This window comes from Salvelinus fontinalis, chromosome 13, assembly GCF_029448725.1.
Source record: "Salvelinus fontinalis isolate EN_2023a chromosome 13, ASM2944872v1, whole genome shotgun sequence".
Taxonomy (NCBI): domain Eukaryota; kingdom Metazoa; phylum Chordata; class Actinopteri; order Salmoniformes; family Salmonidae; genus Salvelinus; species Salvelinus fontinalis.
In genome coordinates this window covers 16,193,545-16,218,130 of record NC_074677.1, presented here as the reverse complement: position 1 = coordinate 16,218,130, position 24,586 = coordinate 16,193,545, and the positions used below count along the sequence as shown (strand labels likewise).

General features: G+C 44.6%; 1 protein-coding gene across 4 annotated transcripts in view; it reads right to left on the bottom strand.

The window, feature by feature from the left end:
* The window catches only part of LOC129868161 (CXADR-like membrane protein), a 136,087-nt gene extending 117,278 nt beyond the window's left edge, over positions 1-18,809 (bottom strand). For 2 of the 4 annotated variants that reach the window (XM_055941861.1, XM_055941863.1), the window contains exons 1-2: positions 17,716-18,809; positions 15,676-15,873 (exon numbers count right to left, since the gene is read on the bottom strand). Coding sequence is in view for 1 of the 4 variants with exons in the window: in XM_055941860.1 (XP_055797835.1) it covers positions 17,716-17,746 (31 nt within the window). In the remaining 3 variants the exon portion in view is untranslated. The remainder of the gene's footprint in view (positions 1-15,675; positions 15,874-17,715) is intronic. The other 2 variants (XM_055941862.1, XM_055941860.1) reach the window with 2 other exon arrangements.
* Between the last annotated feature and the right edge of the window lie 5,777 nt (positions 18,810-24,586).

The window sequence follows — 24,586 nt, the reverse complement described above, 5'->3', positions numbered from 1 at the left end:
GACCGCAAGGCACTACAGAGGGTAGTGTGAACGGCCCAGTACATCACTGGGGCCAAGCTTTCTGCCATCCAGGACCTCTAAACCAGGCTGTGTCAGAGGAAGGCCCTAAAAATTGTCAAAGACTCCAGCCACCCCAGTCGTAGACTGTTCTCTCTGCTACCACACGGCAAGCGTTACCGGAGCGCCAAGTCTAGGTCCAAGAGCTTCTACCCCCAAGCCATAAGACTCCCCCTGAACATCTAGTCAAATGGCAACCCGACTATTTGCATTACCACCACCCCTTCCCCTCTTCACACCCCTGACGCTCTCTGTTGTCATCTATGCATAGTCACTTTAATTAACTCTACTTACATGTACATACTACCTCAACTAAACGGTGACCCGGCACATTGACTCTGTACCGGCACCCCCCTGTATATATTGTTATTTTTTACTGCTGCCCTTTAATTACTTGTTACTTTTATCTCTTATTCTAATCCCTATTTTTTGAAACTGCACTGTTGGTTAAGTGCTCGTAAGTAAGCATTTCACTGTAAGGTGTTGTATTCGGTGCATGTGACTAATAACATTTGATTTGATTTTGAAGTTACAGACTATTTACTCACTTTGTCACTGCTACAGCTAACTTTGAATGTCAACTGACAAGCTAGCTAGTGGCTGCAGGGTCCTGTGTGATAACAGGTGGTTTCTCTCAATGAAATCCCTAGAATACAACAAGAAATAGGATCTATATATTTATTAATTTACAAAGCTAACAGACTGAATTTCAATATCGACCAGGGCTAGAGAAATAGAAAGCCACAGATATGGGCTGCAGTCCAAACGGGACTTCTAAAACTCTTCTGAAACTCATCAGTCTATTCTTGTTCTGAGAAATTAAGGCTATTCCATGCGAGAAATTGCGAAGAAACTGAAGATCTCGTACAACGCTGTGTACTACTCCCTTCACAGAACAACGCAAACTGTCTCTAACCAGAATTAAAAGAGGAGTGGGAGGCCCGGTGCACAACTGAGCAAGAGGACAAGTACATTAGTGTCTAGTTTGAGAAACAGATGCCCCACAAGTCCTCAACTGGCAGCTTCATTAAATAGTACCCACAAAACAGCAGTCTCAACAATGAAGAGGCGACTCCAGGATACTGGCCTTCTAGGCAGAGTTCCTCTGTCCAGTGTCTCTGTTCTTTTGCCCATCTTAATATTTTATTGGCCAGTCTGAGATATGGCTTTTTCTATGCAACTCTGCCTAGAAGGCCAGCAACCATGAGTCACCTCTTCACCGCAGCACCTTCTATTGAAGAGTTGATCTACAGCTATTAATTTGGTCTCCCATCTAGTGCTTTAACTGAGCCCATCCCTGCTTAGCTTTGATATTTGTCACTGATTACTATCAATGTACTAGAGAGACCTCTTAATAACTCAACATACTGAGTGTACTAAACAGGATAATCTTCCTAATACTGAGTTGCACCCCCGTTTGCCCTCAGGAAAGGCTCAGTTCGTCGGGGCATGGACTCTACATGATGTTGGATGGTGGATCCACATGGATGGTGGACCATGTTGACTCCAATGCTTGTCACAGTCATTTCAAGTTGACTGGATGTCCTTTGGGTGGTGGTCCATTCTTGTCACTTGACTTATTCCACATGTTGTTGTGTTAAAGCCTGAATTAAAAATGTACTAAATACATCTAGATTTGTTTCTCAACTATCTACACACAATTCCCCGTAATGACAAAGTGAAAACAGGTTTTTAGACATTGTTGCAAAAGTATTGAAAATTAAATGCATAAATATCTAATTTGCGTAAGTATTCACACCCCTTTGCTATGACACTCCAACTTGAGGTCAGATGCATCCACACTGGGCAAAAAGGGTCCATATCACGGGATATCTTTATATGACACGTTTTTGATATTCTAGAGTAGGTATTCCCAAACTTGGGTCGCAATGCCGTCGGGGGTACGCCAAATAAAAATGTGATTCACGTAAAAATAAAATACAAATAAAATATATATATATATATTATTATTTTATTTTTATTATTCACATTTTCAAACAGTGCATTTATATTTTCCAACGGGGCTATACATTTGGGTGAGTTTTTTTTTCTCGTCTGAGTAGCCTCGTATCACTTCCAAAAATAAAATTAAACCATCTAGTGTTCACCGAAATAACAACACAATGTCAAATACAGGTAGCCTAGTCAAATAATTAACATCCAATCACATTAACCGTTACTCTCTCGCAGGAAACCTTCACTCTTGCGCAGGCATTTAGAAACGAAACATGACAATTTGAAAACTAAGCCACGGGAGTTTTTTGAGTGAGAATAAAGACGACTTTCAAGTAGTAAGACATGTATAAAAGCAACAGATACCATTAATAAAAAGGGGCTAGAAGAGTCCTATATGGTGAGCTACCGAGTGGCAAGGACAGGCAAGCCCCATACTATTGTGGAGGACTTCATTCTTCCTGCTGCCGCGGATATGGCTGGAACAATGCTGGGGGAAAAGGACAAAAAAACTATACAGACAATGCCTTCATCAAACAACACTGTTTCACAACACATCAGTGACATGGCAGTAGATGTTTTGAAACAATTACTGCTTCGCATACAAGCCAGTGAATTATATGCGTTACAGCTGGATGAGTCAACAGACGTGGTGAGCCTGGCACAGCTCCTGGTATATGTTATGTTAATGGAGGTCAATTAAGGAAGACATTCCCTTCTGCAAACCACTGGAAACCAGGACAACATGAGAGGATCTTTTTTAAGTACTGGACAGCTTTGTGACAACAAATGGACTTTGGTGGTCAAGATGTGTTGGTCTCTGTACTGATGGCGCAAAAGCCATGACAGGAAAACATAGTGGAATGGTAACGCAAATGCAAGCAGTTGCTCCCGACACCACTTGGGTACACTGTAGCATCCACCGAGAGGATCTTGCTGACAAGGGAATGCCTGACAGCTTGAAAGACATTTTGGACACTACAGTGAAAATGGTTCACTTTGTTAAAGCAATTCTTGTATTTTCTGCATTATGCAATGATATGGGCAGCGACCATGTAATGCTTTTACAATATACAGAAGTGCGCTGGTTATCAAGGGGCAAAATATTTACTTGTTTTTTAAAATTGAGAAACAAGATTAAAGTTCTCGTTACTGACCATAATTTTCACTTGTCTGACCGCTTGCATGATGACGAGTTTCTCACACGACTAGCCTATCTGGGTGATGAAACTTGACTGGCCTATCTGGGTAATGTTTTTTCTAACCTGAATGATCTGAATCTAGGATTACAGGGACTCTCCGCAACTATATTCAATGTGCGGGACAAAACTGAGGCTATGATTGTCACGATCGTTTGTAGAATTAACGGACCAAGGAGCAGCGTACGTAGAGTTCCACATGTTTATTCAGATGAAACTCACAAAAACAATAAACAGCAAACGAAAAGTGCAGCAAATGCAGTGCTCACAGGCAACTAAACAAAAGCAAGATCCCACAAAAACCAGTGGGGAAATGGCTGCCTAAATATGATCTCCAATCAGAGACAATGATAAACAGCTGCCTCTGATTGGGAACCTTACCAGGCCAACAGATAAATACTTATCCTTGATAGGAACATCCCCCCTAGTCCCACCCCGACCTAACCAAAAGCGATAATAACAAGGCTCTCTATGGTCAGGGCGTGACAATGATTAAGAAGTTGGAGCTCTTTTCTGTCTGCATTAACAAGGACTACACACAGGTCTTTCCATCATTGTATGAGTTGTTGTGTGCAAATGAACTCAAGCTTACGGACAATGTCAAATGTGATATAGCGAAGCACCTGAGTAAGATGGGTGCACAATTATGCAGGTACTTTCCCGAAACGGACAACAAGCGGTTGCAACAAGCGGTTCTGTGAAAATGTAATTTAATCAGAAGCCACTGCCAGATTTCTGGATAGGGCTACGCTCAGCGTTTCTTGCCTTGGCAAATCACGCTGTTAAGACACTGATGCCCTTTGGAACCACGTACCTATGTGAGAGTGGATTCTCGGCCCTCACTAGCATGAAAACTAAATACAGGCACAGACTGTGTGTGGAAAATGATTTAAGACTGAGACTCTTTCCAATACAACACAACATTGCAGAGTTATGTGCATCCTTTCAAGCACACCCTTCTCATTAACCTGTGGTGAGTTATTCACCATTTTTTATGAACAAATAAGGTTTTATATGTAAAATGGCTTAATAAAGAGCAAAATGATTGATTATTATTATATTATTATTTGTGCCCTGGTCCTATAAGAGCTCTTTGTCACTTCCCACGAGCCAGGTTGTGACAAAAACTCACACTCATTCTTATGTTTAATAAATGTATCGTATAGTGTGTGTGTGGCAGGTTTACAATGATTGCAAAAAACAAAATTTGAGAGTGCGCTGACCCTGGTGCTAGAGTGGGTACGCAGCTGGAGGTTGAATGATTGAAGCAGTACGGGACAATAAAAAGTTTGGGAACCACTGTTCTAGAGAACACAGACCATTTTCAATGCATATTTAGAGTTTTGTCGATATGCACCATATCCTGAAAAATTCTGAATCCAGATGTGTCCTTTAGACATATATGACATTGGGATTACTCCGAATATCACACATACAGATGAAGTCAGAATTTTACATACACTTAGGTTGGAGTCATTAAAACTCGTTTTTCAACTCCACAAATGTCTTGTGAACAAACTATAGTTTTGGCAAGTTGGTTAGGACATCCACTTTGTGCATGACACAAGTAATTTTTTCAATAATTGTTTACAGACAGATTATAATTCACTGCATCACAATTCCAGTGGGTCATAAGTTTACATACACTAAGTTAGTTGACTGTGCCTTGAAACAGCTTGGAAAATTCCAGGAAATTATGTCATGGCTTTAGAAGCTTCTGATAGGCTAATTGACATAATTTGAGTCAATTGGAGGTATAACTGTAGATGTTTTTCAACGCCTACCTTCAAACTCAGTGCCTCCATGGGAAAATCTAAATAAATCAGCCAAGACCTCAGAAAAAAAACTGTAGACCTCCACAAGTCTGGTTCATCCTTGGGAGCAATTTCCAAATGCCTGAAGGTACCACATTCATCTTTATAAACAATAGTATGCAAGTATAAACACCATGGGACCACGCAACCGCCATACCGCTCAGGAAGGAGATGCGTTCTGTCTCGTAGAGATGAACGTACTTTGGTGCAAAAAGTGCTAATAAATCCCAGAACATCAGCAAAGGACCTTGTGAAGATGCTGGAGGAAACAGGTACAAAAGTATCTATATCCACAGTAAAACGAGTCCTATATCGACATAACCTGAAAGGCCGCTCAGTAAGGAAGAAGCCACTGCTCCAAAACTGCCATTTTATTTACAGAAATCGCAGAGATCCACCTTGGAAATAGCAACTTGGATTAAATATGACAACGTTTGCCTTGTAACCTACTACTGTATATGGTGTAAATGTGTGCTCAGATCTGTCACCTCCATGTGAAGAAGCCCGATGATTTTCGGCGCCTAAGGTAAAATAATTTGGACGCTGGACATTGATCATGAGTCGGATTTAGATCAGTTGATCAGACATACGAGGATGAATATTACATATCATGTAAGGATATCTATTGAAATAATGCATTTGTTGAGAATTTCTGAAAATATGTGGATTCGTTCATGCTTAGGTATAAAGGCAGCATGTTGACACATACCCTTTCCAGAGTTAGAATATTCTACAAATACCTAAGCAGGTGCACGCACATCAGGTGCGTTTCATAAACGTATCTCACCCCAGATATCTCCCTGGACTCATATGGTAGCAGGGAGATTTCTGAGGTCCTGATTGGATGTATGTAGAAACTATCCCATTACGGAGTATATCCTAGCTCCATATATGAAATTAAGGACATGCATATCTAGATCATGTCTACTGCTTATATCTAATAAAATGATGTATACTATATATCCCCTGATATTGACCCTTTTCTCCCAGTGCCAATTTCCTTTGATCATCCTTGAGATGTCACTACAACTTGGAGTCCACCTGTAACCAATTCAAATTGTTTGGACATGATTTAGAAAGGAACTGACCTGTCTGTAACGTCCCACAGTTGACAGAGCATGTCAGAGCAGAAACTATACCATGCAGTCAAAGGAACTGCCCGTAGATCCCCGAGATAGAATTGTGATGAGGCATATATCTGGGGAAGGGTATAAAACAATTGGTAGTGTGTTGAAAGTTTCCAAAAGCACAGTGGTCTCCATCATTGGGAAATTGCAAAAATATGGAACTCCCCAGACTCTGCCAAGAACTGTCCGTCCGACCAAACTTGGCAACCGGGCAAAAAGGATCTTGTTCAGGGACGTGACCAAGAACACAATGACCACTCTGATAGAACTACACAGTTCCTTGGCTGAGATGGGAGGACCTGCCAGAAGGACAGCAGTCTGTACAGCACTTCACCAATCTGGGCTTTATGGGAGAGTGGCCAGACGGAAGCCACTCCTGAGAAAAAGGCACATGAAAGCACGCCTGGAGTTTGCAAAAATGCACATGAAAGACTCAGAGACCATAAGGCAAAAGATGATGTGGTCTGATGAGAAAAAATGTTTACTATTTAGTCTGAATGCAAAGCGCTATGTCTGGCGAAATCCAGGACAGCTCACACCCGTCTAACACCATCCCTACCGTGATTCATTATGGTGGCACAATCATGCTGTAGGGATGCTTTTCAGCGGCAGGGACTGGGAGACTGGTAAGGATAGAGGGAACAATGAATGGAGCCGAATACAGACAAATCCTTAATGAGAACCTGCTTCAGAGTGCAAATTACTTTAGGCTGGGGTAAAGATTTACGTTCCGGGACAATGACCCCAAGCATACAGCCAAATAATGCTGGAATGGCTTCAGAACAAGAATATCAAAGTCCTTGAGTGGCCAAGCCAAAGCCCAGCGTTGAATCCTAATGAAAATCTGTGGAAAGACTTTAAGATTGCTGTTTACCACCACTCCCCATCTAACTTAACCGAGCTTGATAAAATCTGCAAGGAAAAATGGGAGAAAATCCCCAAATCCAGGTGCAAAACTGATACATACATACCCAAGACGACTCAAAGCTTTAATCGCCGCCAAAGGTGCTTCTACAAAGTATTGACTCAGGGGTGTGAATACTTCTGTAAATTAGATGTTTCTCCAATTCATTTTCAAGACATTTGCAAAAGACTGTGCGTAGATGAGTGAAAGATGAAATCCATTTGGGGCGGCAGTTAGGCTAGTGGTTAGAGCGCTGGATCGAATCCCCGAGCTGACAAGGTAAAAATCTGTCATTCTGCAAAATCTGTCATTCTGCCCCTGAACAAGGCAGTTCCCCTGGTAGGCCGTCATTGTAAATAAGAATTTGTTCATAACTGACTTGCCCAGTTAAATAAAGGTTACATTTTTACACGTTTTTTTTATTTTTATTTAATCCATTTTGATTTCAGGCTGTAACAACAAAATGTGGAATAAGTCAAGGGGTATGAATAATTATTGAAGGCACTGTACATGTTTTCTTATGTAATCATAGAAAGTGTTCATATTCAATATAGCATACATAGGTCGCAGGTCTGTGAGATCTTCACAATTGCTGTAATATTCTGCGCAGAATCTTGAACAACATTGGTCACTTGCATGTGTAGCAGTGTGATGTTGTTCCCCTAGATTACGCACCAAATTGCACACAAGGACCAATTCAAATAGGCCAGGTCAAGAGGGGATGTTAATAATCTGGTAATAATAATAATAATTCAGTGTATTTTTTTATTTAATTACAGCTGCATAGCTAATGTTTTTATTTGGTGTACAAACACTTTTTCATACCAATATTGTACATACAAGTGATTGTAAAAGTTTTGTATATTTTGGTTTGGCCCATCGCGGGTTATCTGTATCCCCATACCACTTTATCGTTCTCTTTTGCCTGACCCTCGGCTAGCAAGGTGCCGGAGAGCTGTGACTGCACCAAGGGTAACGTGTGTGTTGTCTCTTCGTGTGCAGGGCAAATAAAAAGATTTCAACGAGCAGACCATCAGTTGTGGCAGCGTCTTCATTAAGAATTACACAACGCAGAACGAACCACGCTACAAACTGGTGCCGCGACCTGCCGACTGGTTAGCTCAAGCTGACCACCGGAGCTGTGCATGTGGAGGAGATGCGCGACCCGCGCATGCGCACTTGTTGATAGTTTGCTATAAGTGAATGTATACTGTAAATAGTGAAGGTGAATGTAGCATATTCACTAGATAATTGTATTGGCGTTTATTTGCATGTTTTGAGGGAATTTGTTTATTGCATTTTTTTTTGTATTTGTATGCAGTAAATTACATTGTAGTTTAGTTCTCTATTGAGCCATGGAAGACTCTCAAGTCCATAAGATGAGTTATGCTGGGGATTTTGGTGTGGTTAGTGTGGGTAGAGGGAGGGGTGTCCATGCATTTACACCATTGGTACAGTCAGCTCCTGGGAGTAGAGTGGCTGCTAGTCCTGAGTTTACAAGCACTGGGAGGGGTAGGCTGTTTACTCCACCTGACCAGGGTATCCCACCTCTGTCTCTTGATGTACCATTGTCCCCAGTCCTCAGTAATAATGGGACACCGAGTCAGCTTAGTGACCTTATTAAGCAGATTGGTTCAGAGATAGGAGAATCTATCAGAGCGAGTTTACTGCAGCCTGGGGCTTCAAGTCTTTCTCCTGCCCATTCCCCTGACCAATCCCAGCAGTTTCCCCTGCCTCAACAATGTGGGTCAACTTTAATTGATGCGTCCAAGCTGAATCTGGTTGTGAAGTCAGAGGTTAGTGCTCCACCTTTCTTCAGGGGTGATGGCTCAGATAAGTACTCTGTCCTGGAGTGGGAGGAGCTAATGGGAGTCTACCTAGAGAAGAGGGGTTACACTGGGTCTGAGAATGTTGGGGAGGTGATGTCTAGGCTCATGGGGAGGGCACGGGATGTGACCAAAGTCTGGATGCGTAACAACCCTGTTGTCACAGATGTTAAGGCAGTGTTCAGTGTTCTCAAGCAACACTTTGGGGATACTGTCTACTCAGGTATGCCATTAGCTGACTTCTATTCAATGAGACCATATGCTAATGAGGGTCCACTAGATTTCTGGATTAGGCTTAACAAAGCTGCAGAAGCAGCTGAACAGTACCTTGTAAGTGAGGGTAGAACCTTGCCCAATCAGTGCTCAGAGTTGGCAGTCATGTTTGTACGTAACTGTCCTGATAAAGAGTTGGCCCAAGTGTTCAAATGCAAACCCCTTCGTGACTGGACAGCCAGTGAGGTACAGGATCGTTTGGATGAACTGTTAAGGGAGCGTAAAGCATGTAGAACACAACTTTCACAGCAGGTGGCTGCTGTCTTCGACTCCCCCCAGGAGGAAGTGGATCCTGAGAGCAGACCTAATGTGTCATCTTTTTCTCGATGTGGCCGTGAACCAGAACAGGCCCAATCTGTATCTGAGGGTGGGACATTAGAGAAGGTTTTGAGTATGCTAGAGAAGGCTCTTGTCAGCAATACTCAGTCTGTGAACAGAGGGCCCCGTAAACAGTTCCCCAAACGTGAGCGTGAGTGCGCTGTCTGTGGAAGCACTAATCACTGGACCAAAGCTCACTGTCAGATGCACCAGCTGTGTTTCAAGTGCTTCTCTCCTGGCCACATGAGCTTTGACTGTAGTGAGACTGGGAAGCGAAAGAGCCCTGTATGTGGGCAGACTGGCAGGTCTCAGGAAAACTAGAAAGTCTCCATTCTGAGGAGGGCAATGTGAGGCAGTCTAATTTTTCCTCCACTGATGATGATATCCAATCTGTTTATTCTTATTTTTGTGAGTCAGTACCCAAGAACAACACAGTAATTTTTCAGAACACAATGAGAATTTCTCAGAATGACAGTTTGTTTTACACCACCGTGCTAGTACAGGATAAAGTTGAGCTGAAGGGGATGTTAGATAGTGGGTCCATGGCTACTACTCTGCGCGCAGATATTGTACCTCGGTTGAGGGAGGCAGGAGTGGTAGAGGGGAACTTTCTAGCTCCTTCAGACATCATACTGGTGGGTTGTGGTGGGACGCAAACTAGCCCAGTGGGCATGTGTGACTTGAAACTACAGCTTTATGGCTTCAGTTATGTAGTCCCAGTGCTGATTGTAGATGGGCAGGTTGATGAACTCATTGTTGGCACTAACGTGTTGAAGTCTCTGATTAGACAGTTCAAATCAAATGACAGCTACTGGCAGGTGGTGGGTACGCCAGGTCCCTCTGGACAGTGTGAGGACAGCCAGTTCCTGCGTCTCCTATCAAATCTGGAGAGATGGAGAGGAGACTCCATCCCAGATAAAGTGGGCACCATTAAGTTGAAGAGGGCAGTAACGCTCCAACCCATGAGTGAGCATCTTGTGTGGGGCCGCTTACCCCCAAAGACAAAACTCTCTGTGGGCAGTACTGTTGTTGTCGAACCCAGCACGTCTCGTTGTGTGAATCGACACATACTAGTAGGGAGAGTAGTTACGCCTCTGTGGGGGGATGGATGGCTCCCTGTGAAGATTGTGAATCCAACAACTTCGCCAGTTACCCTGAGACGAAATGCTAAAGTGGCAGATGTGTACCCTTGTATTGCATTGGAGGATTTTGATGATGTCAAGCAGAAAGCTGCTTACCAGAACGTGGCAAAAGCACAATGTGACAGCTCACATGGCAGTCTTACAGCCAAGAGTTCAGTTGATGGCAGTGTAGTTAATGGAAACAGTACACTGAGCAATCTTGGACTTCAAGGCCTGTCGGTTGAGGAGTGTCCAGTCTCACAGTTCTGGAAAGACAAACTTGTCGGTTTAATTGAGAAGTATGACACGGTGTTCTCTAGACATAGCCTGGATTGTGGAGAGGCAAAAGAGTTCTGCCATCGCATACGGCTGACTGATGACCGCCCATTTCGATTACCTTATCGTAGGCTTTCTCCAGCTGATTACCAAAAACTCAGGGAAACACTGGATGATATGGAGGAAAAGGAAATCGTCAGAAAATCCAGCAGCGAGTATGCCTCACCATTGGTGCTGGTATGGAAAAAGAATGGGGACTTGCGTCTATGTACTGACTTTAGGTGGTTAAACGCCCGCACAGTGAAGGATGCTCATCCCCTGCCTCATCAGGCTGATGTACTGGCGGCGCTGGGAGGTAATGCCTTCTTCAGCACAATGGACTTGACATCAGGGTACTACAATGTGCCACTGCATGAAGAGGATAAGAAATACACTGCCTTTTCCTCTCCTTTAGGTCTGCACGAGTACAATCGTTTGCCTCAGGGCCTTTGCAACAGCCCGGCTACGTTTATGAGAATGATGCTGACCATCTTTGGGGACCAAAACTTTCTAAGTCTCCTTTGCTATTTGGATGATCTGATGGTTTTTGCTAAGACGGAGGAAGAGAGTCTGCAGAGACTTGAGATGGTTTTCCAGCGGTTGCAGGAGCACAATCTTAAACTGTCTCCGTCTAAGTGCAAGTTTTTGAGGAGGTCTGTTAAGTTTTTGGGCCACATCATTTCTCAGGAGGGCGTAGCCACTGATCCTGCTAAGATTCAAACCATTTTGAATGTGACTGAGAGTGAGATGATGGAAGCTGATGGTGTCACTCCGTCTCCTAGCAAAATCCGTTCTTTCCTTGGTATGGTAGTATACTATCAACACTACATTGAGAATTGTTCCATGGTTGCTAGGCCATTGTTTCAGCTGACTACAGGTCAGAAGAAGCCTAGGAGAGGCAAGGGCAGAAAGAGGCCTGGTCCCTCTCGCAGGCTCACTGCTGCAGACTGGACTGCCGAGTGTCAACTCGCTTTTGAAGCTTTGAAAGCAGCACTAGTTGACCAGGCACTGCTGGCTCATCCAGATTTTTCTCAGCCATTTTTGCTTTCTGTTGATGCATCTACTAGTGGTTTGGGAGCGGTACTATCCCAAGTGCAAGATGGGAAGGCCATAGCCAGGCCAATAGCTTTTGCTAGTAAATCTCTTAATCATGCACAATCCAAGTATCCTGCTCACCGGCTGGAATTTCTAGCCATGAAATGGGCCATTCATGATAAGTTCAGCCATTGGCTGCGAGGGCATAAGTTTACGGTGTGGACCGACAACAATCCACTCAAATATATTCTTACAAAGCCGAGACTTGATGCATGTGAGCAGAGATGGGTTGCAAAGCTGGCACCTTTTGATTTTGATATCCAGTACATACCAGGGCCCAAGAATGTCGTTGCTGATGCTTTGAGCAGAGAGCCATTTGTCCGCCCCAAAGTTCTGCACCGACTGACAAGAATTCCATATGATGTCCTGCTGGAGGAAGCCAGAGGTCTTCGACTGGATGATGTACAAGACATGTTCCGTCTCTCCTGTGAGCAGCCCGAGGCTGGCTGTGGAACGTCTATGGCTCCTGGGAGTGAGTTGAGTAGAGCTGGAGACGATGTCAGTGGGTTGGTTTCCTGTGAAGAGGTGTCTGCTGTCCTTCAAGCCCATCGCCGATGGGATGATGGTGCCACAGTGAGGTCCGTTTCACATGTGCAGCACCTTGAGAAGTTGATGTCCATGGGTCAGAGCCCTTTACCTGTCCTTACACACAAGGAGCTGTATGATAACCAGTCACTGGATCCTATCATCAGCAGAGTAATGTTCTTTGTAGATAGAGGCCGGCGCCCATCTAGGAGAGAGCGAGTCTTTGAAGCTAAAGAAACAGTTTATACTCTAAGACAGTGGGGGAAACTCACCACGCGGTTAGGGATTCTGTATCGTGTCTCAAAACACCCAGTGAGTAAGAAGAAAATATTCCAGTATGTCGTACCTGTGTCTTTGAGAGGCCTTGTGTTGAAGGGAGTTCATGATGATGCTGGTCATCAGGGTCAGCAGCGCACATTGTGGCTCACGAGACAGCGGTTTTACTGGGAATCTATGGAGAAGGATGTCAAGGAATATGTGGCCCACTGTAAGAGATGTGTGTTGAGTAAAGCACCTGAGCCTGAAGCGAGAGCCCCACTTGTCTCCATTGTGACAACGGCACCTTTAGAACTTGTGTGTATTGATTTCTGGACTGCCGAAGATTCAAACAACAAGTCTATTGATGTGTTAGTAGTGACTGATCACTTTACTAAGCTGGCCTGTGCGTATCCATGTCCAAACCAGTCTGCTAAGACTGTTGCTCGTGTTCTCTGGAATAATTTCTTCTGCATTTATGGGTTCGCTGATTGCATCCATTCTGACAGGGGTGCAAACTTCGAGAGTTTACTTATTGCAGAATTACTTCAGTTATCTGGTGTTGAAAAGTCCCACACCACACCTTATCATCCCATGGGTAACGGTCAAGCAGAACGTCTGAATCGCACACTGGGTGGGATGATTAGAGCTCTGCCAGCTAGGTCTAAGGCTAAATGGCCTCAGATGTTGAACACATTGACATTCTCCTATAACTGCACTGTTCATGAGACTACTGGGTTTCCACCCTTCTTCTTGATGTTCGGACGCACCCCTAGGTTGCCGGTAGATGTTATGTTTGAAAGTGTGCTGTTGGATGGGGACACAGTAGATGTGGATAAGTATGTCCAGTCTCTGGGTGAGGATCTGAGAGAGGCCATGACATTGGCCCAGCAGCATGCCAGTAAGCAACAAAAGAGACAAGCCGAGGTCTACAACAGACGGTCTAAGGGTCACTCGGTGCAGAAGGGAGATAGAGTTCTACTTGCTAACAAGGGGGAGAGGGGCAAGAAGAAACTGGCTGATCGCTGGGAGAGTGTGGTGTACATAGTGGTTGCAAAGAACAGCTCACTGAACACATATCGTATCCAACACCCTACCACTGGACGCATCAAAACTGTGCATAGGAACCTGATTATGCCAGTCAACTTTCTGCCTTTACCTTCGTGGGAGGAACCTGAGGGTCACGGATCTCTATCGAGTGGTGACGTGATCTCTGAGATGTCTGCAATGTCCAGCCAAATGGATGGGAGTGACGCCAGGACTGTCCACTGGGTAGCAGGCCTTCCTGAGTCTTCTGGGAGGATACTCCAAGAGGATGGTGAAGTCCCGGCTGATGGAAGTGAGGTGGAACAACCGTATGAAGTCCCCTTAAGTGAGGTGTGCTCAGCAGAAGTGGACCAGAGAGATATCCCCGAAGCCTACAAGAGTTCTGATTGCGAAACTCCATTCAGTGTGGATGATGTTACCTTGGTTGAAGATGCTTCGTCAGTGTGGTCTGTGACAATCTACCAGGATTCTGATCAGTCGTCTGACACTACTAGTGTTGAGTCGGTAACTGAAAGTGTGCTGGCTCCGGAGATGCGGATCTGTAGTACTCCCCATCCTGAGGTTAGACCTCTGAGCAGGGTTAGTGCTGTCTGTGACATTCCTGCTAGGTTTGTGGGTGAGGGTGTTCGGACTAGACTGGGTAGACTTATTAAGCCAGTGGATAGGTTAATCCAAACTATGTCTACACAGGAAATGAAACAGTTCTTGTTTTCTCAGTGACGGTAGGATATTGCCTACCTTTTCTTTTGTAGGAATGTAGGAAATCTAAGCATGTCTTAGAATGATTTGTGGGTTTGTCTAATATATTTGACAATTCATGTAACTTTGTGTGTAGTCCATCGGCATAAAATGTATATGGCATTTTTCGTATACGGTTGAATAAGGGATTAGCTACCCCTTATTTTTCCTAATCCTTCGCGGGATAGCTTTTCAGCTGATCGACCATTTGTGGGTCTAGAATTAAGGGACTACACTGGGTTACTCTGTCGCCCTGTGGGTGTGAATTTTTTTTCTTTCTTTGCTTTGTTACCTTTGAGGTAATGTGTTTTGTTTTGGGTCTATAATCTAGTGTAAAACAGTGGGGGTGAATGTAGCAGTGTGATGTTGTTCCCCTAGATTACGCACCAAATTGCACACAAGGACCAATTCAAATAGGCCAGGTCAAGAGGGGATGTTAATAATCTGGTAATAATAATAATAATTCAGTGTATTTTTTTATTTAATTACAGCTGCATAGCTAATGTTTTTATTTGGTGTACAAACACTTTTTCATACCAATATTGTACATACAAGTGATTGTAAAAGTTTTGTATATTTTGGTTTGGCCCATCGCGGGTTATCTGTATCCCCATACCACTTTATCGTTCTCTTTTGCCTGACCCTCGGCTAGCAAGGTGCCGGAGAGCTGTGACTGCACCAAGGGTAACGTGTGTGTTGTCTCTTCGTGTGCAGGGCAAATAAAAAGATTTCAACGAGCAGACCATCAGTTGTGGCAGCGTCTTCATTAAGAATTACACAACGCAGAACGAACCACGCTACACATGTACTTTTAATGTAATCTCAACTGTAATCCAGGTCATTTGGTTGTGCTATTAGATGTAGCATAGTGATAACACATTAAGTTGTTTTATAAATACAACATATCTGTCATATTCCAATTTGAACTTTGGTGCGCTTTTAAATGGTTGAAAGTGAAAACACATTTTGATGACAATGAAACCAAAAAATCTGACATTGTATTTCCATTTGAATTTGGTTGTGCTTTAGATGGTTGAAAGCATAATGATAACACATTGGGAAATCAACAAACTTATTGCTGTCTTTTTGAAAGGTTGAAATCTCATACTTTTTCTCGCAGAACACCCGGTATCTTAGAGATCCGTACGTATTCCCCCTCACTCTCTCCTCTTTACACAGGATAAAAAGCGGGTGCAATAGCTGTGCGCGCAGCCCGCTGAAAAAGGGGGACCTCTACAGTTGCGAGTGTACACGGCACACATGCCCTTCCGGTGCCAGTACGAGCGGTTTCACACCAACACGTTTCCTACGGGACAAGAAGCACAAATATGATTGGCCACAACACATTTGCAAGGTGCAGTACTACAGCAGCATCACCGTGAACAAAGAGCACTGGAGTTGGAGTGACTGCAGTGGAGAGATCTCAAACGAAGCCCTCACAAAAATAGAGATTTGCACAGCATATTATAACATTGTGAAAGGGACAAATACCACACTATATCCACATGCATGTTCAGGTTCCCTTTAAAATATGTCAATGTGACTTCCCTGGTTAAATATAGCATTCAAATAGAAATATGTATTTGTTTATTTTGATGATATTTTAAATCACCAAGCACTGTAAAATCATATGCATAAATTGATGATAATGATTACATATTTAGATGCCCAATTATGGTAAAGATAATATTCAATCTACTTTATTTAGAAATTAGGGAAATGACAACCCTGATCTATGAGTCACCAACTGAACATTTCAGTACCTGATCTGCTTGTTTTTGGGTATGTCATTCCCCTTCTCTGTTGGTGCTGAATGGGCATTGGAAGGGTAAGTAGTGGTGCTGCTGGTGACTCCCATAGTGGAGATCACAGTGGCATCCAAAGTACTTCACTACAGGGGCTGACTGGGACCAGAAATGGCTAATTATTAGCCAAATAATGATAATTATGTGCAAAACCCCCAATTTAGACTGGCCCGCTGGGCTAAAATGGACCAGCCCATCTGGCCTTGGTCAGAACTGCCCTATGGCCATTCTTTCTCTGCTTCACTATCTATCAGTCCATCCTTTGTTATTCCACAGGGGTTCCATGCAGGCAATACAATTGTTATTTTATTCTTGCTTCGTGACTTCTATTTTCAGAATTGGATTTCCTCACACGCAGCTTGGCCTATGATGTATTGCTTTTGCTGATATGTACCAGAGAGAGCACAGCAGTCATGGCTGGATTGATCAACATCTCAACCAAATATTAGCCACATTTCCACATTGAAATTATGTGGTGTGTTTAATGGGAAGTCATTAAAATAGTCTAAGCCAATACTTTGATAGGACTATACATTTACCAAAGAACAAACTCAAAATCACAATTATAACAAACAAAATTGTCATGTTGTCAACAATTGAATGATACATCTACAATATTGGCTGGCACAGTTATTATTTCCCCATGCGACACACAGGCTTCCTGACACACACTCATCAACTGAAACAATGAATATAGAATGTATAACTCCTATAATAAACAATAGTCTACCAAATGAGGAAGTATAAGACCTAATATGTTTATGATCCTAATACCTGTAATGCAATTACCTGTAAGCTAGGCTATTAGATCCCCAATAGACTACCTGATGGTAATAAGTTGTGGTATCTTTCCAAGTTGTTTCTTCATCACCTTGTATTGGCAACATAAGCTTTAAAAAAGCCTAAAAACACAATAGGCCTAGCTATATACATTTTAAGGTGTGTTCAAAATACCTGTTGGACGCTCATAATCAACCTTAGGGCAACTTGAACATGCATGAACTCATGAATACGCAAATGTAAAGCGACTTCGTAATGATTGTCGAGGCCACATTATTTATCATTCATTTGAATGAGCTTCAAAAAACACAATAGTTAACTTTTTAGATATGCTTGGGATGGATGGAAAGGTTCTTGCAATGGGGAGATCTTTAACACATCTTTAAACTGCGACTGCATTGTAAAAGAATATTTTGATTACAATACCTATCATCTACATTGCTATAAACCCAGAATAAAGCATAGGCTACTATGCTAGTTTACGGATAACATGGATTGCGCTACACTTTTGCACATTCTTATTTAATTAATATAACGGCGCGTGGCTCATGCACTGAACTTACCCAGGAACAATGTGGGAAATGAGCCAGACATCACGACTCTCAGCTGGAGCGAAAATTCCACAAAAAGCAGCAGAACACGACGTCTTCTTTCTTCCCTAAAATGAGTTTAAGTCATATACCTGTGCCCTCAAATCTTAAGGAAATTGGAATAGTGCGAATGATTTTGGTCTATAGGTAGGCTACAACGCATATCACACATGTCCTTGTGCTCATTCAGAAAGAGCCGCACATTTTCATTGTTTCTCGCAGAACACCGGTATCTTAGAGTTGCCTTGCGCTACACATCACGGAGGATACATGTCTGCGGTCGTGCAGGATCCGTACGTATTCCCCCTCACTCTCTCCTCTTTACACAGGATAAAAAGCGGGTGCAATAGCTGTGCGCGCAGCCCGCTGAAAAAGGGGGACCTCTACAGTTGCGAGTGTACACGGCACACATGCCCTTCCGGTGCCAGTACGAGCGGTTTCACACCAACACGTTTCCTACGGGACAAGAAGCACAAATATGATTGGCCACTCAACACATTTGCAAGGTGCAGTACTACAGCAGCATCACCGTGAACAAAGAGCACTGGAGTTGGAGTGACTGCAGTGGAGAGATCTCAAACGAAGCCCTCACAAAAATAGAGATTTGCACAGCATATTATAACATTGTGAAAGGGACAAATACCACACTATATCCACATGCATGTTCAGGTTCCCTTTAAAATATGTCAATGTGACTTCCCTGGTTAAATATAGCATTCAAATAGAAATATGTATTTGTTTATTTTGATGATATTTTAAATCACCAAGCACTGTAAAATCATATGCATAAATTGATGGTAATGATTACATATTTAGATGCCCAATTATGGTAAAGATAATATTCAATCTACTTTATTTAGAAATTAGGGAAATGACAACCCTGATCTATGAGTCACCAACTGAACATTTCAGTACCTGATCTGCTTGTTTTTGGGTATGTCATTCCCCTTCTCTGTTGGTGCTGAATGGGCATTGGAAGGGTAAGTAGTGGTGCTGCTGGTGACTCCCATAGTGGAGATCACAGTGGCATCCAAAGTACTTCACTACAGGGGCTGACTGGGACCAGAAATGGCTAATTATTAGCCAAATAATGATAATTATGTGCAAAACCCCCAATTTAGACTAGCCCATCTGGCCTTTCCAAGAACTGCCCTATGGCCATTCTATCTCTGCTTCACTATCTATCAGTCCTTCCTTTGTTTTTCCACAGGGTTCCATACAGGCAAAACAATTGTTATTTTGTTCTTGCTTCATGACTTCTATTTTCAGAATTGGATTTCCTCACACGCAGCTTGGCCTATGATGTATTGCTTTTGCTGATTTGTACCAGAGCAAGCACAGCAGTCATGGCTGGATTACTAAATCCTTGATAAAACTGCGAATGACTGGCAGCTCGCAGTCTTCGATCTAGCCACAACAGAATGAGGCTGTCATAACATGGGCACCGTACGCATGACATATTGTCAAATCGTTCTATAACTTCACATTCTAGCAATTACTAGATAGCTTTTAATTTCACCCTGTCCATTGCTGATGAGTAGTCTAGCGCCACCAGAATAAACGAGACAAAAGCTGAACATGATCTTAAATGTGTTGACTGTGAATCTGTCTTGAAATAGCAGTGTGGAACAAAGACCTGGGCTCATTAAAAATGAATCAAGGGTATATTGGCCCTCATGTTTTCCCCCTGCTCAGGGATTCTCAGTGTGGATCAATGAAGGCTGAGGACATTACCATCTCTCCCAATAATAAAGCTTCACTTATTATAGCAACCATTCCAAAATGCTAGGAACGATCATTACAAAGTTCAGCGCCAAATTACTGCTTGGTTATACAAACATAAAACTATTATTTCTAAACAGACCTAAAAGTCGTTCATCTACATTGGGCAAACAGATGAAACGCCGGAACGAAGGAGTCACGTTTCATTCCTGTCATGATTGCGCACAAAAGTGAAAATTGAGAGAGAGAAAATATGATCTCCTTCATTGTTTTTGTCAAGAGTGAAACCATGAGAGAGAGCGAGAGAGAGAGCGAGAGAGAGAGCGAGAGAGAGAGCGAGAGAGCGAGAGAGCGAGAGAGCGAGAGAGCGAGAGAGCGAGAGAGCGAGAGAGCGAGAGAGCGAGAGAGAGAGAGAGCGAGAGAGAGAGAGAGAGAGAGAGAGAGAGAGAGAGCGAGAGAGCGAGAGAGCGAGAGAGCGAGAGAGAGAGAGAGAGAGAGAGAGACAGACAGACAGACAGACAGACAGAGACAGGGATATATCCAAACCGAGAGCAAACCTCAGCAGTCTATAGGATGATGATGACCTGTACTCTGGCCCCAACTAATCTCAGCCATACCATAAAGACTTGTCTACATACTGGACATGATCTCTCACCAATCATTTCAAAGGATTCAGGAATGGACAGTATATCACTGGTACACCACCATTGGTCAAAACGGTTATACATTGAGTTCTAATTGGCGCAAACTCAGCTCCAACTAGTATTCATCAATCAGTTATTCAGACTGAGAAGATTTGTCAACCTCAGCAGCCATTAGAATGAGTACTCTAAGACAACGACAGTAATCACTAAAGGACATGCAGAATTCCCTATCTTAGGTCAGTTAGGATCACCACTATTTTATTAAGAATGCTGGTAGGGATCTGCTCTGACTCCAAACACACACAGAGAGAGAGAGACAGAGAACTGCAGGTTAGGACGACACCGGATGGACACCAGAGGGCGTAGTGGTAGCAGATGTGACAGTACCCCTCCCCCCTCTCTATGGACACCACCTGGCGCAAGCCCCGGCTTGTCTGGGTGTGAGGTGTAAAAATCCTGTAAGAGGGAGGGATACAGAATGTGACGACGGGACACCCAGCTACGCTCCTCAGGCCCGTATCCTTCCCAGTCCACCATATACTGCCACCCGCGGCCCTGACGGCGCACATCCAAAAGCCGCCTGACTGTATAGGCAGGATGGTCATCAATAAGACGAGGGGGTGGAGGAGCAGCTGCAGGAGTGGACAAGGGACTGGAGCAGACTGGTTTGATTAGTGATACATGGAAGGTGGGGTGAATTTTGAGAGTCAGGGAGTTTTAAATGAACAGCAGAGGGGTTTATGATATGATCAATCTCAAAGGGGCAAAAGAATCGGGGAGCTAGTTTTTTCAAAACAACTTTCAGAGGCAAGTCCTTCGAAGAAAGCCATACCCTTTGGCCTGGAGTGTAGACTGGAGCTGCAGCACGACGAAGGTTAGCCTTGGATTGGGTCCTGGCGGAGGCACGAAGAAGGGCAGCCCGGGCCCTCCTCCAGGTGCGACGACAACAGCGCATGTGGTCCTGGACTGAGGGCACCGCTACTTCAACCTCTTGGGCAGGGAACAAGGGAGGTTGGTAACCTAGAGCACACTAAAAGGGAGACATACCTGATGAGGCGTTGATGAGGGTGTTGTGGGCATATTCCACCCAGGATAGCTGGGCACTCCAGGAGGAAGGGTAAGCTGAAGTAACACGGCATATAGCTGTTTCCAACTCCTGGTTGGCCTGCTCAGTCTGACTGTTGGTCTGGGGGTGATATCCAGACGAAAGGCTGACTTTAATACCCAGAGCTGTGCAGAAGGCTATCCATACCTGGGATGTGAACTGGGGTCCTCTGTCAGAAACAATGTCACTGGGGATTCCATGCAGCCGCAAAAAAATGGGATACCAACAGGTCCGCAGTCTCCCTGGAGGATGGAAGCTTGGAGAGGGGAATGAAGTGAGACGCTTTAGAAAATTGGTCAATAATAGTGAGGATGACTGAGTTACCATTTGATGGGGGAAGCCCAGTGACGAAGTACAAAGCTATGTGTGACCAGGGGCGACTAGGTATGGGAAGAGGATGAAGCAGACCAGATGTAGGTTTGGGGGTTTTATTCCGGGCACAGACTGACCAGGCTGATATGAATTCCCGAGTGTCTCTCTCCATGGTGGGCCACCAAAATCGCTGACGCAGGAAGGCGACTGTCCGGTTCATGCCAGGGTGACAGGTGAGGTGAGGAGAATGGGCCCATTGAAGAACATCAGAACAAACTGAATCTGGCACAAACAGAGCCTTACAAGGGCCGTTTCTAGGAGCCTGACGAACACGAGACTCAATCTCCCAGGAGACAGCAGCAACGATGCAGGAGGATGGCATAATGGTCTCAGGCTTGGAACTTTTGTTCGCTGCGGTGAACTGACGAGAGAGGGAATCAGGCTTGGTATTCTTAGATCCGGGGCGATAAGTGAGTGTGAAGTTGAATCTTCCAAAAACAATGCCCACCTGGCCTGCCGAGAGTTGATACGTTTGGCAGTCTGGATGTAGGCTAGATTTTTATGATCCGTTCACACAATGAAGGGACGTACTGAACCCTCTAACCAGTGACGCCGCTCCTCAAGAGCCAGCTTAACAGCTAAGTGTTCCCGGTTGCCTACGTCAATTTCTCTCTGCAGGTGAGAGCTTGCGGGACAAGAAGGCACAAGGCTGGAGCTTCTGATCCGCGGGAGAACGTTGAGACAGGACTGCACCGGGTCTGGCTGGGTAAGGATAGGAGCAGAAGTGGAGCGGTGCTTCCCGGAATGCTGCCGCTGCCTCGGGGAACCAGTGGAATGGAGTGGAGGTTGAGGTGAGAGCGGTGAGAGGAGCTGCCAAACGACTGTAGTCATGGATGAATCTTCTATAAAAATTAGCAAACCCCAGAAAACGCTGTAACTGCTTCAGATTCGCGGGCACAGGCCACTCTGTGACTGCCCTAACCTTGGCAGGGTCCATTCGTAGCTGTCCTTCAGCAATGATGTAACCCAAGAAGGACACAGAGGAAACAGGAAACTCACAAATAGCTTATTCTCCAATAACCTTTGGAGAACTTGGTGGACGTGTTGCTTGTGAGCCTCAATGTCCTTAGAAAAAATAAGAATGTCATCCACATAGACAAAAACAAACACCCAATGACATCATTCACCAGGCCCTGAAAAATAACTGGGGCGTTAGTGAGGCCAAAAGGCATAACGAGGTCCTCAATGTCCAAGTGGTGTGTCGAACGCCGTTTTCCACTCGTCTCCCACTGATGCGGACAAGGTGGTAGGCATTCCGAAGGTCCAGTTTAGTAAATACTGTGGCAACATGAAGGGGGGCAAAAGCATAACTGATAAGTGGCATGGGATACTTATTCCTAACGGTGATGCTATTCAACCCACGGAAGTCTATGCATGGCCTCAGTGACCCGTCCTTCTTGACAAAGAAAAATCCAGCCCTCACCGAAGAGGAAGAAGGCCTGACATGTCCGACAGCCAGTGAGTCCTGGAAATATTCCTCCATGGCCTCTTGCTCGGAGCGAGAGAGGTTATACAACCTGCTACTAGGGAGAGGAGCTCCAGGCTGAAGCTCGATAGCACAGTCGTAAGGCCGATGAGGCGGCAGAGATGGGGTGTGGTGCTTGCTGAATACAGGAGCTAGACCGCAATATTCTGAAGGAACAGAAGACAGGTCTGGGGGATCTGGAATGGACTGGGGTGCAGACAAGGCAGGAGGAAGGGCAGAAAGTAGACAATTAGAATGGCAAAATGTACTCCAAGTAGTAACCCTTCCGGTAGACCAGTCAATCTGTGGGTTGTGTAGCTTTAACCATGAATGGCCCAGAACCAGAGGTGAGTGAGAACAGTCGATGATATGGAAACTGATCTTTTCCTGGTGATTACCAGAGAGACGCAGGATAACAGGAACAGTTCTCTCCAAAACACGGAAGAGTAGCTTTCTATTGAGAGCGTTGGCTTCCAGAGGTGAATAAAGCAAAACAGTGTCCAGGCCCAACTGCTTAACAACCCCTCGGTCCAGAAAACACTTGTCGGCGCCTGAATCGATGAGAGCAGGCAGAGGAAAAGCCTGGCTCTGCCACACAAGGTTGGCCTTAAGCAGGGGTCTGGGAGATGATGGGCAGGCGATTTGGCTCAACAGTATATCCCCCACAACTGCTGAGCCCTCTCTCTTGCTGGACACAGGGTACAAGTGGAGACCAGGTGACCAACCTGGCCACAATACAGACAGCTCCTAGTACTGATACGCCGCTGCCTCTCCTCTGGAGATAGACGAGTCCGGCCGAGCTGCATGGGTTCAGGATTGGAACCTGCCTGGTGATGTGATGCAGTCGAAGAAATTGAGCAAGGCACAGAAGCAGACGTTATTGGACATGCAACTCTACCTCCCCTCTCCCTCCGATGCTCACGGAGACAGTTGTCAATGCGGATAGTGAGAGAAATGAGTTCGTCAAGTCCATCAGGCTCCTCTCTGGATACCAACTCGTCCTTGAGGGTCTCAGTGAGTGCGTTCCGGAATGCTCCCTGAAGGGCCACGTCATTCCAGCCGCTCTCTGCGGCGAGGGTGCGGAACTCACATGCTATCTCAGCCACACTCTGAGAACCTTGACGAAGGGACAGAAGTCATATACCAGCATCCTTTCCACAGACCGAGTGGTCGAAGACATTCCTCATCTCATCTGTGAATCCACTGTAAGAGAAACTTATAGATGACTGTCTGTCCAAACCGCAGTGGCCCAGGAGAGCGCTGCTCCCCGAAGGCAGCCAATCAAAATATAAATTTTGGCGCATTCGCTAGCATAAGAGCAGGGCTGTTGCTCAAACACTAGTGAACATTGTACAAGAAAGGCTCTGCAAAGCCCAAGATTGCCATCATAGCGCTCAGGAGTCGGAAAAAAAGGCTCCCGGAGTGGAGAAGAGGAACTGGAGACAGGTTGTGAATTCTGGACGGAGGTTTGAACCTGTAGGTCAGACAGGCTCCGTGAAAACTCCTTGATGTTCTCCAGCAGGGTTTTCAGGGCTT